At 41.0% G+C, this 16,993-nt stretch overlaps 1 protein-coding gene across 11 annotated transcripts in view; it reads left to right on the top strand.

Annotated features, from left to right (window-relative positions):
- LOC148010129 (uncharacterized) overlaps positions 1–16,993 on the top strand; it is a 96,390-nt gene that overhangs the window by 59,108 nt on the left and 20,289 nt on the right. For 10 of the 11 annotated variants that reach the window (XR_015689662.1, XM_087672486.1, XM_087672487.1 and 7 more), the window contains 5 exons: positions 4,023–4,102; positions 4,202–4,413; positions 4,595–5,734; positions 6,065–6,129; positions 6,239–6,384. Coding sequence is in view for 10 of the 11 variants with exons in the window: in XM_087672486.1 (XP_087528612.1) it covers positions 4,023–4,102; positions 4,202–4,413; positions 4,595–5,734; positions 6,065–6,129; positions 6,239–6,384 (1,643 nt within the window). In the remaining variant the exon portion in view is untranslated. The remainder of the gene's footprint in view (positions 1–4,022; positions 4,103–4,201; positions 4,414–4,594; positions 5,735–6,064; positions 6,130–6,238; positions 6,385–16,993) is intronic. The other variant, XM_087672489.1, reaches the window with a different exon arrangement.

The following is a 16,993-nucleotide window of genomic DNA, read 5'->3' as shown; positions in this document are numbered from 1 at the left end:
CAACAGGTATTTGCTGCTGTACAACAGGCATATTTTGCTTCTCAAAAGGTATTTCTTCCCGGAATACAACCCTACGGACCTCCTCAGTCTTTTCAGGCTATTTATATAAGCATGCGATCTTCCCGGAAGATAACATCATTGCTGCATACTACTTTCCTTTTCTCGGGATCCCATAATCTATACCCCATTTCACCCTCATCACCATATCCTAGGAAATGCATTTATAGGACTTTGGCTCAAGTTTGCTGCGTTTTTCTTTATGAATGTGCACAAAAGCCTCGCAGCCAAACACTTTCAGGTGAGCATATGAAGGTGGCTTGCCCGAACACGCTTCTTGGGGAATTCCTCTTCCTAGAGACTTGTTTGGTGACCGATTAATCAAGTGTACGGTTGACATAACAGCCTTTGTCCAAAAACCATGGGGTAATGCAACATGAGATAACATGGTACGGACCTTATCATGTATAGTCTGATTCATTCACTCTGCAACGCCATTTTGGGGTGGATTATGAAAGGCAGTGAGCTCTCTCTTTATCCCTTTGCTATCACAAAATGCCTAAAAGGCCTTGGACACATATTCCCTACCATTGTCACGCATCATCAACAAAGGTGATAAAATATTTCTTTCCCTCTAAAGATAATCCTGGCATCTGACATACATCTGAATGTACTAACTCTAGAGGAGAAGATTTCAGCGAAAGAGACTTTTTATGAGATGTGTGTGCATGTTTACCATAAACACAATGATCACAATGCTTAAAATCAGCATAACGAAGACAAGGCAAGTAACCCAAATGAGAGAGCACTTTCATTCCAGTTTGACTCATGTGTCCCAACCGGCCATGCCACAAAGAATCACTTGGTTGCTCGGTCACGGCAACAACATGATCACTCACACTAGATACATGGAGAGGATACAAGGTATCACTTTTACAACCTTTGGCAATCACTCTAGATCCCTTACAGATCTTCCATTTCCCGTCACCAAAGGTGGTATGAAATCCATCATCATCTAGTTGCCCTGTGCTAATCAAGCTCTTCTTGAGCTGAGGTACATGGTGAATTGTGAAGACAGAGACATGCTGAAACTGCAACTGCACACTGCCAATACCTGCAATGTCACATGCATAGTTGTCCCCAAGATGGACAACACCATGTCAACCCCCTGTATAGGTAGAGAACCACTCATGATGAGGGGTGACATGAAAGGAAGCACTTGAATTGAGAATCCAGGTATGCATGTCATCATCTGTATCTGCAAGTAAAGCATGTGCACCAAAGTGTGAAGAGACAAAGAGTATGTCGTTTCCACTGTCACTATCATGAGTGACTACATTCACCTCTTCAATTTTAACACTGCTGTTCTTAGGTTGACCCTCTTTCTTCTCTTCCTTGCTATCATCTGTCTTCTTGCCTTTTCCTTTCTCTTTCTTCCATTTGTAGCAGTCAAGTTTAAAGTGACCCTTCCTGCCACAATGATGTCATTCAACATTTGCCATGTGATTTACTGCGTCCCTTGCTATCAAATTTGACTTTTTACTGTGATCTGCCCCTAGTATGCAAAGCACTAGAAGACTTATTGGATGCATTGTTTTGCCGATTCATTTCTTCCATGAGTAGCACTCTCTACATCAGCATACAAAAGAATTGCATTAGAATTGCTCATAGCATTCCTGAATGTATCCCAACTCTCTGGAAGAGTGCAAAGCAAGAACGTAGCTTTAAATTCTTCATCAATCAAGAACTTCAAGGTAGCCAACTGGCTGAAAATGGAGTTAAACTCACTCAAGTGAGTAGACATTGTTGTACCCTCTTTCATACGCAAATCCATAAGCTTTTTCAGCCAATACACTTTGCTTGCGGCACTCTTCTGTGCATACAGTTCTTCTAGTTGAGTCCAAATAGCATATGCAGAATCCAAACCTTCAATGTTAAACATCAAGGCATCAGAAATCGATAGCTCGATGGTTGAGCGTGCAAGCTCATTTAACTCATCCCAATTGTCCTGTTCCATATCTGCGGATTTTGCCCCTTTTGTCTTAATCGGCTTTGCCTGCTTCTTTTGCAATAGGATATTGTAGCACTATTTTTGCTAAACTGCAAAGTTATGCGCTTCTTCAAGCTTCTTTATGTGCATGAGATTACTGCTGTCATTGTTGCCAGCTATGATTTTCAGCCCAAATGTGACGAAAAATTCAGCAAATGCAGGCCCAAACTGTTACACAAGTGACCAAGGTACAAACAAGTACCAACCAGCAATAAATGACCATGTAGAAGCAGAAATTTCAGATCTGTAAGTAAATTTTGAGAAGCATCAAACCATGTGCTACAACATTCCACAACTGATTACAGCTGTTCCAAGGGCAAATGCATCACATTACATGAGAAGTCCCAAATGTTAGCTGCAATTTCTATTGTACATGTACCCACGGGCATAAAATTTGACATGCGCGGTCAAAAGCCCCAAAAATTTTTTGTGCTCAAAGCATTAACCATACATCTAAACTATCTTTGACATGCATAGAATAGGCCAATTTTGCCAAAATAGAGCAATTTCAGCAAAACCCCCAAATTTTATTGACCAATCTGTCCCAATTGCATTAATACATGTTCCTGAAAGCATGAAACGGGCAAAATTAGCAAAATTTCACAAAATTTTGCAAAAGCCCCAAATTTCTCGGGTCCAAATGTGCACCAATGTCAGCCAATCTGACTCAGTTGAATAGAATTTCACCAATTTAGTAAAAGCCCCAAATTTTATGGGTCCAATGTTGAGAAATTTCACTCAGATGAGCAAAATTTCAATAATTTTGGCACGTTTTGTGTGGGTACAATGACGAGTGTATCACTTAAGGTTTTTTAGATAGATATATATATATGTAAGTACAAGTGCTAAGGGTGTGTTCACACCCGAGCACATTAAAAAGCACGAGGGCCTTTATTCCCGACACTATCGAGGCTGAGTATATTGCAGCCACTGAGGCTTGCAAGGAGGACCCTATGGTTAGGCCATTTGGTGGTAGACCTTGGTATGACTATGACTCCCATCTTGCATTCGGACTCTGTGAGTGCTATTCAATTGGCATGTAATCCAGCCTTTTATGTAAAAACCAAGCACATTGAGGTTCATTATCACTTCATTAGAGGAGTGATTGAGGATAAGCAGGTAGAGCTTGCCAAGATCTCGACTAACAAGAATCTTACAGATCTACTCACCAAAAGTCTTCTAGTGGAGTGTTATACTTTCCTTGGAAAGATGATAGGCGTAGGATAAGATGACGTTTGTTTCTCATCCAGTTGTACTTCTATGTACACTTTGTTACTTTTTTCTTATTTTCTCCACACTTGGGCACATTCACCTTTAAGCGGGAGGTTGTTGGGGGTTAAAAGCCACCCTCTGCCTAGCTGTCTACATTTAGTTGTACTTACCGCTTGCACACCTATACATTGTAGGTGGTAGTCGCTCGTCACTATCATTTTATTCTTTATTCTTACTATGACAATAGAATAAAGGAAGGTAGGACACACGTTGTGATTGCTAGAGTTCTCACACACCAACCTCTCTCTTCTTTGCTTGAATCTCCATAGCTCTTGCTTCCCTCTTACTTCTGCTCGTGCTTCCACTCCCACTCTACCTTTCACAGTGATGTTATTACCCCCTACCTTGGCTTCTTGCCCTATTCCACCTAGACTGCCTTGAGCAGCCTTGTATATATGTGATCTAATTATATTACTTAGAGTTAAGCGTAATAATACATGTCCTCATCAGCATGGCTGGAGCAAAAAAGTGGCTAGATCACACTTATTTTTGAAAAGTGGATAAGATTTTGGATATGCAGTAGCACGTTAGACCCTAAGGTCTTATTTGTCACTTGTGAAAGCACATTATATGAAAGCTTGTTGTCAGCTGATGTCAGCTGTTGCATCCATGTGATTGTACTTGGGTATGGAAGATGACAACAAAATTCGTGGTTTTGGCGACGGAAGTCTCGTCAACTAATTATCAGCTGTGTTGTTTGCAGATAATGCGGAACACATGGCTTACTTTAGCCTTACACGTTCCCGATTTATTTCACAGCTGTTTCCGGGTAATGAGTTTTCGGTGGGTAAACAGGTTTTCACAGGTCTAATGTTTTTTGTTGTATGCTGCACACAGGGTGGTTTTTGATATAATGGGCTTACATGTTATGCTTGTGGCCAGATCAACTGATGTGATCCTTCTGGGTCCAGTATGCAAGCTGAGAAAGATATTTACAATGCGTAATCGACTGGCTCAATCATTCACTGAGGTCAAACCTAATGAAGAATGGCTTCCTGCTGAGCACATGTTTGCAGTTGGTGTGGAAGCTTCCATTCAAGTGATTGACACAGAAAAGTTGCAAAACATCATGGGAACGACTTTAAATGTGGAAGGCAATTGATATGCTTTGAAGTAGTCTTTCAGCATTCATCTTAATTAGGAGCATACTAAAGTATAAAACAACTCATAATGCAATCAGTAATGTTATCACAACTTCTAAAAACCAAAGCTATGAACAATGACTGTAAATGTAAAATAAAATACTGAAGTGGATGTCATCGTATGGTTCTATAGGTAAACAAGATGCTGCACCTGCTCTTCTTAGTGCAAGGAAGCTGTGTTCAAATAGGGCAGACCGACATGTTCATGTTGCTTTTGGTTCACGAATGCCTTTGCCATTATCAACAGTTCAAATTAACACTAACCTTCCTCATGATGTGAAACTTGCTTCAACAAATGAACACACACAAAGCTTGCCAACCTCAACTTTGAGTGAGACTCATCCTAAGATTGGCCATTTTAAGGGTGTGGAGCCTCTTCATTGTCCAACTAAAACAAGTGTAACTGCTGCGGAAAGACAAGTGGAAGTCAAGAAATCAACTGTAAAAGCAGTTTCTCCTTTAGCACGTACGTGGGATGTGCTAAATTTTCCTGTCCAAGAAGAACCACAAGTAGAAAACCTTGAAACTCGAACACCTCTAGTGGAAAAGTGTACAACTGCTGTTGCCGATATGAGTCTAGTGGATAGGTGCCCGGATCTTATCAGTAAGCAGGGACAGAAACTGCTGAAGCTGCACAGGAGAAAAGAGGAAAAGCATTACAAACGTAATCGTCAGTCAGCAAGGAACTCCCAAAAAGAAAACCCTTTCCTTAACAAATGTAGAGAGACCAAGGATTTTGAACTAAATGATTCTCCACCTGAAAGCCCTCCTTCTGGATGGGGAAACAACTCACAAGTGGGTTCTGACAGCTTCCCTTTTGACCGACATCTTGATGAGGGTTTGCCATTCTTAGACACGACTAGCTCTTCTCCAGATTGCAGTGAAAGTATCCAAAAACTCTCTGGAGTATCTTTCACTCACACAGATATCATTCATGAAGACTTTCAGAATGAGCATGCTTTGAGCACTGAGGACCCGTTTCTTAAAACTGTCGAATCTCCCCTGGACAAACAGAGAGCTGCAACACCAACATTTAGGGAAGAACCCGATAATTGGGTAGATGGCAAAGTACTTGAAAATTTGAGTTTGCAGGAAAGTAAAGTTATGAAAAATACGAAGATCCATGACAGATTTGATCAGGAACTTAACAATGCAAAACAATGCTCTTCTAGCAGCTTGTACAAAGGCAGTGCTGAGATGCCTGTTGAGAAGGGCCTTGAAAATGCACCGATTGTTTCATTTTTTGAGAAGTTGACAGATCAAACAATGCAAGGCATGGCCATATTCTTTAAAACTCTTTCACATTTTATTTGAGGTTAACTTACCTCCTTGGGGGGAGGGGAGGAGGGATTCAAGTGCTTTGCTCTGAACTTAACTATGCCTGAGTTTGTCTGTAACGCTTGTTTGCACTGTGAGATGAGTTTTGTATTGGAAAATTGGAATTGAAAACTGTGTATCTAATTGACATTGCCAGAACGTTTCTTACTGCTTTATGCTTCAAGCTAACCGTTCAAACCTCCTCTCTAAAAGAAAAAGAGAGAAAAATCCACGAGCATGGTTACAGTGTGACGAGTGACCTGACTAATATTGAAGTTTCAAACAGGAAGCAGAATTGGTACTAGTGGGCCTTCCAGCAGTACAGAAGAACTCTGGGTTGTGCACGAAGAGGCAAGTTTACAGTAAAGTTATTTTAGTAGTCATACAGTCATCAAGTTACCCCTATGCTTGGTCTTGCTTTATGCATCTGAATGGGCCCACCCTTCTGTTCTGATTGCAGGAAGATGTCAATGATTCTGTTCCTGGTGTGCCTAAAGGGCATGGAGGATTTCAGAAATCAGGAACTCTTTTGAGTGCTCCAGCAAATTCCGTGTCTAATGCCCATGCTGCGACAACACAGAGTTCTAAATTATCTCCTGTATACAGGTATATTGTGAAACAGACTGTGAAATGATTTCTGTTTATGACTAAACTTATTCCAAAAGCCTAAATCCTCTCTTAGACATTTTACTCTTTATGCTTGTACGTATCTCCATAAATTGTACATGTTTGCAATTTTGGGCATTGGTTCCATGTGTATGCAACTACGCATTAGGTGAGAATTGGACACAAGAAGTAACAACAACCATGCCTATACCCACTGCTAATTTGCCCCCAATCACTCTACCATGCCTCTTAGTTTGATCTATTGCCTGTGGGAAAACTGTGTGTGCAGCTTGGCAATTGATGTTCATGGGTGCAGAGCTGCAACCTTGTCAAGATTATTGACACACTTTGATAAAGAGAGTAAAATAGTTGTGGAATGTGCAAGATCTGTGCTGAATGACACAAGCTTACCAAATTCATGAGCTGGAGCAGTATATACTTGAGTGTCTCATGAATATAAGTTGTTCAAAAGCCCTCATGGAGCTTACTCTAGAAGAGGCATATAACATCCAAGAGAGCAAGCGTGTCTCATCTTCAAGTGTTTGGATGCGTTGCATACATGCGAGAAACAAGCTTGATCTAGTTTCAAGACGCATAGTCATTGGTTACCCAACTCAAACCAAAGGTTGCAAGTTGCAAAATGTAGGCTTTAACTTCCTAGACTTTGGGCTAGGAAGTCAAAGTTGACATTTTGACTTCCCAGCTTGATTGTGGTCACACCCACCTCTTATCCTAGGCACCATGCATTTTACGCACTATTGTGCACATTTAACACACCTTGAGTATCGTTCTATCTTCTTGGCCTGCCCTATGCCATAGTGAGCAGTTTGGGTGTCATTTTTTCTTGGTGCAGAACTTAGAAAAAAGAACATAAAATATATAAGATCATCTATGTAATGATTAAATGTTCTCTCTTTCTCTCGAGCTATGTCTCAATCTTGTCTTGCCTTCTATAGGCATCACTTATTAGTGCATAGTTCCTTTCTCCCCATGGCTGTCATGTCCGATGGTGTTCAATTAGTACCATCTGATACTAGTCTAGTACTAATTGGACTAATAAACCTTGAACATACGTTTGATACTACATTTGATGCAAAAAAAATTATACATATAATTTTAAGGCTCATACTTAATGTTTGGACTTGAAATAAGACACTTACATATGGAGAGCTTGAGGATAGAGGATGGAGACCTTGAGAGCTAAATAACATCTACAACAACTGTATAACTTACCCTAAATGGTCACAAACAGGCACTTTAAAACAGTTGGACAGTTTGGATTGGATGCTATTGCATGTTATTGGATGTGTCGTACTGGATAGGATGGATCAGACTCGTCCATCCTTTTGTCAGATGTGGACAACTATGTTCCTTCTATTGGGAATAAAGGCCTCGTGCCTTTAAATGTGAATGCACCCTTAGCACTTGTACTTACACATATATATCTATCTAAAAACCAAAACGTACACACTCGTCATTTGTACCTAAAAACGTGCTCACTCACTACTCTACTCTCTCGCACTCTCTCTGTCTCTCATTGCGCGTAACGACTATTTGCCTCGATCTCTGTGCCTAAATCGGGCCCGACAACCGGTATCAGAGCGTAAGCGTGGGCGACAAGACTGATGGGGGCGTGTAGTAGTGATGGACGGCTGGACGGCGTGCGACAGGTTGTGGATATGTGATAGTTGCTCGAGGCGACAGTTCCAGTGTGCATCCAAGTTGCAGTGCAGAAGCGTGACGGACATCAGCATTCAACTGGTGCATAAAGTCAGCGGGATTGGTCGCGGTGGGCAGTAGTCGGTGTGGTGTTGACTAGCGGGTGCTGACGATGCCCATTGGCAGGCGCGTGATGGACGGAATGGCGTGGTGTTGACCAGCGGGTGCTGATGACGCCTGTTGGCAAGCGCGCGACGGACAGAACCGTCAGCGGGGGCCGGGGCTCACAGCGAAGCCTAGCGGGTCAACGGATCCGTCATAATCTCTAACAAAATCAAAATTTTTAATTTGAGATTCCTTGTGCCCATTGACGAGTGTTCATGCATGGAGGCACAACTTCTGAATTTCGTGCAACTGTGGCCTAGAAATTTGGGGCTTTTCCCGAATTTAAGGATCTTAACACAGATCTGGAGAATTTGACTCAGAAATTGCGAAGTCGGTGCACATTTGCCCTCTAATTTTTTGGGGCTTTTCACATTTTAGTGAAATTCTTTCAATTTCACTGAAATTAGTGCACGCAAGACTTGGAAAATTTGGGAATTTGTCCAGATTAGGTGCGAGTAAGATGCGATAGTGATATCCGTCTCAGAAATTGCAGGAATTTGTGACATTTTGTCCCCGACATTTGGGGTTTTTAATATACATGTGCAAATTGGGCTGAAATTTACCCAATTTCTCGACATTGATGCACATTGGACCCCGTGCAACTTGGGGCTTTTGCAGTTTGGGCAAAATTTGTGCAGCATTTGGTCATTTTATGTATATGCAGGTTGAATTCTGCGCAATTTGGACATCAACACTTGGTAAAATTTGGGGGTTTTGCTGAAATTGCTTTATTTTGGCAAAATCGGACTCTCCTATGCATGACAGAGGAAATGCAGATGTGTGTTTGATGCTTTGAGCACAAAATTTTGGGGCTTTTGACCGTTTGTGTCAAATTTTATGCCCGTGGATACATGTACAACAGAAATTGCAGCTGAAATTTTGGGATTTCTCATGTAATGTGATGCACATGCCCTTGGAACAACTGTAATCAGTTGGATAATGCTGTAGCACATGGTTCGATTCTTCTGAAAATTTAATTACAGATCTGAAATCTGTACTTCTGCGTGGTCATTTATTGCTGATTGGTACTTGTTTGTACCTTGGTCACTTGGGTGACAGTTTGGGCCTGCATTTGCTGGTTTTTTGGTCACATTTGGGCTGAAAATCATGGCTGGCAGCAATGACAGCAGTAATCTGATGCACATAAAGAAGCTTGAAGGCGCACACAATTTTGCAATTTGGCAAAATCAGTGCTACAATATCTTGTTACAAAAGAAGCAGGCAAAGCCGATCAAAACCAAAGGGGCAAAGCCCGCGGACATGGATCAGGATGATTGGGATGAGTTGAATGAGTTTGCATGCTCAACCATAGAGCTATTGATTTCTGATGCCTTGCTCTTCAAAATTGAAGGTTTGGATTCTGCATATGCTATATGGACTAGACTGGAAGAACTATATGCACAGAAGAGTGCTGCAAGCAAAGTGTATTGGCTGAAAAAGCTTATGGATTTGCATATGAAAGAGGGTACAGCAATGTCTACTCATTTGAGTGAGTTTAACTCCATTTTCAGCCAACTGGTTGCCTTGAAGTTCATGATTGATGAGGAATTTAAGGCTACTTTCTTGCTTTGCACTCTACCAGAGAGTTGGAATACATTCAGGACTGCTATGAGCAATTCTAATGTGATCCTTTTGTATGCTGATATAGAGAGTGCTCTACTTATGGAAGAGATGAATCGGCAGAATAATGCATCCAGTAAGTCTTCTAGTGCGTTGCATACTAGAGGTAGATCACAACAAAAGGGCAAATATGATGGCAAGGGGCGCAGTAAATCACGTGGCAAAGATGTTGAATGCCATCATTGTGGCAAGAAGGGCCACTTTAAATGTAACTTCTACAAATGGAAGAAAGAGAAAGGAAAAGGCAAGAAGACAGATGATAGCAAGGAAGAGAAGGACAGTTAGCCTAAGAAGAGCAGTGTAAAAATTGAAGAGGTGAATGTAGTCACTCATGACAGTGATAGTGGGAGTGATGTACTCTTTGTCTCTTCACACTTCGGTGCACATGCTTTACTTGCAGATACAGATGATGACATGCATACCTGGATTCTTGATTCAGGTGTTTCCTTTCATGTCACCCCTCATCGTGAGTGGTTTTCCACCTATACAGGGGGTCGACATGGTGTTGTCCATCTTGGGGACAACTATGCATGTGAGATTGCAGGTATTGGCAGTGTGCAGTTACAGTTTCAGTATGGCTCTGTCTTCACACTTCAGCATGTACGGCATGTACCTCAGCTCAAGAAGAGCTTGATTAGCACAGGGCAGCTAGATGATGATGGTTTTCACACCACCTTTGGTGATGGAAAATAGAAGATCTGTAAGGGATCTAGGGTTATTGCCAGAGGTTGCAAGAGTGATACTCTGTATCCACTTCATGTATCTAGTGTGCGTGACCATGTTGTTGTTGCCGTGATTGAGCAGCCAAGCGTTTCTTTGTGGCATGGCCGGTTGGGACACATGAGTCAAACATGAGTGAAAGTGCTTTCTCGTTTGGGTTACTTGCCTTGTCTTCATTATGCTGATTTTGAGCATTGTGATCATTGCATTTATGGCAAACATGCACAAACGTCACATAAAAAGTCACTTTCTTTGAAATCTTTTCCTCTAGAGTTAGTACATTCGGATGTATGTCAAAGGCTAGGATTATCTATAGGGGGAAAGAAATATTTTGTCACCTTTGTCGATGCTACATGGAAGGTATGGGTTTACCCCATTTGTAGCAAAGATGAAGTGCTTGATAAGTTTAAAAAATTCTTGGCATTGATTGAAAATTAGACAGATAAGACACTTAAGTGTCTTTGCTTTGACAATGCTGGGGAATATGTGTCCAAGGCCTTTTAGGCATTTTGTGATAGCAAAGGGATAAAGAGGGTGCTCGCTGCCCCTCATAATCTATCCCAAAATGGAGTTGCAGAGTGTATGAATCAGACCATACAGGATAAGGTCCGTACGATGCTGTCTCATGCTACATTACTCCATGGTTTTTTTGGCAGAGGCTGTTATGACAGCCGTTCACTTAATAAATCGGTCACCAAACAGGTCTTTGGGGGGGGAGTTACCCAAGAAGCGTGGTCGGGAAAGCCACCTTCATATGCTCATTTGAAAGTATTTGGTTGCGAGGCTTTTGTGCACATTCGTAAAGAAAAACACAGCAAACTTGAGTCAAAGTCATGTAAATGCATTTTTCTAGGATATGGTGACGAGGGTGAAATGGGGTATAGAGTGGGATCCCGAGAAAAGGAAAGTAGTACGCAACAATGACGTTATCTTCCGGGAAGATCGTATGTACAAACAGCCTGAAAAGATTGAGGAGGTTCGTAGGGTTGTATTCCGGGAAGAAATACCTTTTGGACAGCAAAATGTGCCCACTGTACAGCAGGTTATTGCTGCTGTAAATGAACCTGTAAATGCAGGAAATGATGCTGGAAATAATCAGTCAGCTATTGCCCATGAAAATGAGCCATTACATGTGCAGGAACAGCCACGACAGCAAGCTATTAATGCTGATTTGCATGCTGAAATGCCAGGACAGCATGCTGAAGATGGAAATTTGCAGGAACGACCAACAAACAATGACCATTGGGTTCAGAGATTGTCTAGGGCTACTAGACAACCTGACAGGTTTGTTCCTGGTGCAATTAATGTGGCTGATTATGTCATGTTGACAGATCGTGGTGAACGGTCTTGCTTCAAGGAAGCAATGGACAAACAGGACATCAAGAAATGGTATAAAGTCATGCTGTCAGAGATGGAATCTCTTGAAAAAAATGGCACTTGGGACTTGGTGCAGTTGCCTAAAGGGCAGAAAACCCTTCCATGCAAATGGGTTTACAAAATGAAGGTCACTTTTGGTTCCTCACCAAAGTTAAAAGTAAGATTGGTTGCAAAAGGGTATAAGCAAGAGCATGGAATTGACTTTGATGATATTTTCTCTCCTGTAGTCAAGATGACTACATTGAGAACCATTTTGGGCTTGGTTGTACAGATGGATGTAAAGACTGCATTTTTACATGGTGATCTGCATGAAGATACATTCATGTAGTCCCAAGGCTTTCGTAGAAGTCAAGTGGATCACTGCTTGTACACCAATAAGGCAGCAGATGGCAGCTTGATTATCTTGGTTTTGTATGTTGATGACATGTTGATTGCTGGCAGGGATACTCATGCCTTGGACTCACTGAAGCAAAGTCTTCATGGCAGCTTTAACATGAAGGATCTTGGTGATGCAAATCACATTCTTGGCATGTGAATACTCAGAGATAGATCGAAAGGCTTACTCTATTCATCTCAACAGAAGTATATCTCCAAAGTTTTGCAGCATTTCAATATGGAGGGAGGGAAAACAATTGGGGTTCCATTGCCTCCATATGTGAAACTTAGTGCAGAGGACAGTCCTACATCTGATGATGAGAAGGCTGAAACGGCCAAAATACCATATGCTTCAGCTGTGTTAGAGGCATAACCTTAGGGATTATTTCACTTTAGTTTGAGCCTTAGGGAGTAAGGGATATGTAGGGATGTTAGTTGTACCTTTTTGAATGGAAGAGTCATGAATCTTTTGGATGTAACTATTCGGGGAAGGAAGAGAGAAGGGGAATGCGCTGCTGTAGAAGACAGTTCTGTTTTGACAATGAAACGATGCAACCTGATTTTGCCTAAGTTGCCAATGGAAGGAGAAACAGAATGGAGCAAAGCATCAGATGAGCAGATGGTTGCTGAGTTTGGAGCTGCAGAAGGAAGCAGGAACTATTATGTAATCAAAAAGGTTAAGAGTATAAACAGAAGAATTCAGCTGACATGGTTCATGGAGAGGATCTTACTTCTGGTGAAATTCGACTACATGAGCAAAGATACATTTGGTTTACTGGTAGCTGCAGAATCAGGCATTATGTTCAATTGGGCACATATCATGTACAACAGATTAGTTATGGAAGTACATGGTACAGACAAAAGAAAGCAATCTGGTAATAGCAAAATTCCAGCCATTCTGGGAATGATTTTTGAGGGGGCCAAAGTGGATTCTTTTCAATTAGCATTGTCATGTTCTGGTTTGGGTAAAAACAGAAAGGCAGGGGGTAGTAGAAGAACTTTTATCTCTACTTCTGTGCCTGATGAGTCAGAACCACCAACCAAGAAGATAAAGACAGAGACAGCAGTTGAAAGTCAGAAGCATGATCAGAAAATAAAATCTGTGGATCAGGGGAAGTTCAGATTCAGACTGAAGAAACAGGTGAATGGGGGACAGATTTGAAAAGTCAGTTGCAGAAAAGACCTATTTGCAGGCAAGGCCAAGTACAGGGGATTCCTGTGAAGAAAATATCAATCAGATTGGGCAAAAAGCAGAAAGAGGAGCAAAATGTACAGCCTGAAACTGACTTAGTGAAGAAATCAGATGTTTTGATGGGGAAACAGAAAATTGAAGACTTGGATATTTCAGTAAATGTGGATAAGAAGGATCAGGAGAATTTGACAGCTTCATTGGCTGTTAAATCACTACAGGAACTTATTGTGTTCATTGAAAAACAGCAAGTTCATATTCATAACTTGAATCAGACTGTTCAGATGTTGAAGGATTCAAATACAGCATTGGTGTCTATGATGCAAGATGAAAGAGCCAAAACTGTGAACTTTGATGTGTTGTCACAAAAAGTTGAGGAATTAGGAGAGTTTTTCAGAAGTCAGATTATTGAAAAAGAAGAGACCATTGTAATGATGAACAGGAAGCTGTCAGAAGCAGAAATCAAAGCAAATACAGTGAGGGAATGGATAAAAGATCTGAAGTTAACCTTTGATAATGAGCTTACTGAATTGTCAAAAGAAAACACAAGGTTAATGGCAGAATGTGGTGTGCTGAAGGACAGACTAAAGATGTTGGAGGATGTGGAGAATCAATTAAAAGGTTCAGTTGATTCAGATGAAGTTGATGTAGATGCAGTATTCTTGACAGTAAATGATTTGAATCATCTGGTCAATGAAGTATTGGAAAATGGAGATATGGTTTGGAACTCTATACAGAAAAGGATGGAAGGGGTAATGCAGAAACCTTATAGCATGATTCAGATTAAGGATGAGTTAGAAACAGAAGCTAATCGGAATATGTTAAATAAGGAATTGTTGAGTACAGTGGAAATGCAAAAACATACCCTGACAATTCAAAAATTGGATTCAGAAATTTTGGAAGAACAGATTAAAGCTTTGAAAGTTCAGAGAGGAAAGGCAGATTTGTTTCAGAAGAAATCTGAAGAGGCAGAAAGTAGTCAATCTGACTATGAAGACAATTGAAAGCACTGATTCAGTTTGTTAGTAAACACAGAAGTGTTTTTAGAGGGAGAATTGATGTGTCAGAATCAGAGGAGTGGAAGAATATTCAGCAATGGTTATTGGATTTTTCTGATGAGAAGAATTTTTCAGACACTTTGGAGCCCGAGGAAGTGAAGAAAGACAGTGAGGAAGTAATTCAGGAAGAAAATCTGATTCAGGAAAGATCGGCAATTATTCCTGTTGGAGATGTCTACAATGTACCAATTCAACAGGAGGTGGTTTTTACAAATGTGCAGGATGCAAATGTGGATTTCTCCATAGAGGAAGCACAGATGATGGAAGATACACCAAAAGTAAACTAGTACTGAAAAGTGATCAGAATTTGAAGACAGCAAGATCAAGGGATTTTGTGGGTCCGGGTCAACTATTTTGGGAAAATAGTATCCACCGGGTGTGCCAGTGTTAGAGGCATAACCTTAGGGATTATTTATCACTTTAGTTTGAGCCTTAGGGAGTAAGGGATATGTAGGGGTGTTAGTTGTACCTTTTTGAATGGAAGAGTCATGAACCTTTTGGATGTAACTATTCAGGGAAGGAAGAGAGAAGGGGAATGCGCTGCTGTAGAAGACAGTTCTGTTTTGACAATGAAAGGATGTAACCTGATTTTGCCTGTGTATATTTGATTCTCTGTACTGTATTCCGAATTATCTGATTCCATTGATAAGGTTAATGGTGATGAATAGTGAATATTGAATAGCGTATCGTGATCAGAATGTGTATCTGAGAAGTTAGATTATCAACATTTAGAACCAGATTTTGATTATCTGTTATGGAGGTTTTGTATCTGTTTGGTATATTAAGGGTGGAAATTGGCCCTTAACAAGCTGTTGGCAGTTTGATGTATGCTATGGTTGCTATACGTCCTGACATTGCCTTTGCAATGGGAGTAGTTAGGAGATACATGACAACCCCTAGCAAGAAGCATTGGGATGCAGTGAAAGGTATTATGAGATACCTCAAAGGCACAAAGGAGTTGTGCATCTGCTTTGGAAAGCACAAGGCATCTGTTGTTGGCTTTACGGATGAAGACTATGTTGGTCATGCGGACTGCAAGAAGTCCACTTCTGGGTATGTGTTTACTTTCACAGGAGGAGTAGTCTCTTGGATCCCCAGGCTACAAAAGTGTGTTGCATTGTCTACTATAGAGGCAGAGTATGTGGTTGCCATTGAGGCATGCAAGGAGGCTCTATGGCTTTTACGTTTGGTGGGAGAGCTTGGTATCACAGAGTTACCTGTTCTCCATTGTGATAGTCAGAGTGCTATCATGCTAGCACGGAATCCTGTCTTTCATACAAAGACAAAGCACATACAGGTGAAGTACCACTTTATTAGAGATGTACTTGACAGCAAAAGCATTGAGCTTGTCAAAGTGCATACAGATGATAACCCTACAGACCTTCTCACGAAGGGTCTTCCAGCAGAGCGGTTTGCTCATTGCCGGCAGATGATGGGAGTTGGATAGATATATGTATTTAAGCTTTGTACATACCTAGACTTAGCTGATTCTTTTCTCCTCTTAAGGCACATTGCCTTTAGGTGGAAGGTTGTTGGGAATAAAGGCCTCGTGCCTTTAAATGTACTTGGTTGTGAACGCACCCATAGCACTTGTACTTACACATATATATCTATCTAAAAACCAAAGGTACACACTCGTCATTTGTACCTAAAAACGTGCTCACTCACTACTCTGCTCTCTCGTACTCTCTCTGTCTCTCATTGCGTGTAACGACTGTCTGCCTTGATCTCCGTGCCTAAATGGGTCCCGACACCTTCTTGCAACAAAATGGAGTAGGAGAACAAAAAATCACTCTCTTTAGAGATAGTTTGGTACATGCTCAAAAGTACGAGTTTGCCTAATAATTTTTGATTGGATGTAGTCATGTGTGCTACTTATATTTTGAACGAGTACCCTACAAGAGTCTTAAAGACTATTAATCCTCATGAGGTTTGGACATGTTCTAAGCCTTCTCTCATACAAGGACTTTTGAACCTTTGGCGTATGCATGTGTGCCTTTTCAAAAAAGAGGCATAATGTTGATGGCAAGGTTGTTTGATGCATCTTTATCATCCATAGTGCCTAAAGTAAAGGCTATCGTCTATTCCATCCTTCTATCGGCAAGGTTATTGTCAGTAGAGATGTTATTTTTGTTAAGCATTCCATTGTGCCTTTGCTAAATTGTGTATCTCTTGTATTTGATAGCCTTTTTTGTTAAAAAATGATTCTACTATTAATAAGCCTTCTAAGGCTCTAGCTCCATATGTAGCTCATTCTCAGTTACCCCCATGGTGCTAGAGGATGCATCTATTAAAATTCAGCTAGAGGTTGAAGAGCTAAATGAGATTTTAATACCCAAGTAGACCTTGGCACATAAGGAAAGAAAGGTAAGAGGTAAAGTTTCTAGAGGCTACTTGGTGAAGTTTTAGGATTATACACCAATGGATACAAAATGGATGGAAGAGG

The sequence above is a fragment of the Lygodium microphyllum genome, chromosome 30 (assembly GCF_053477565.2).
Source record: "Lygodium microphyllum isolate KBCC chromosome 30, Lygodium_microphyllum_v1.1.10, whole genome shotgun sequence".
NCBI classification, from domain to species: Eukaryota; Viridiplantae; Streptophyta; class Polypodiopsida; order Schizaeales; family Lygodiaceae; genus Lygodium; species Lygodium microphyllum.
Note: the sequence above shows the minus strand (reverse complement) of the source record. Positions and strands in the feature narration are given on the sequence as shown.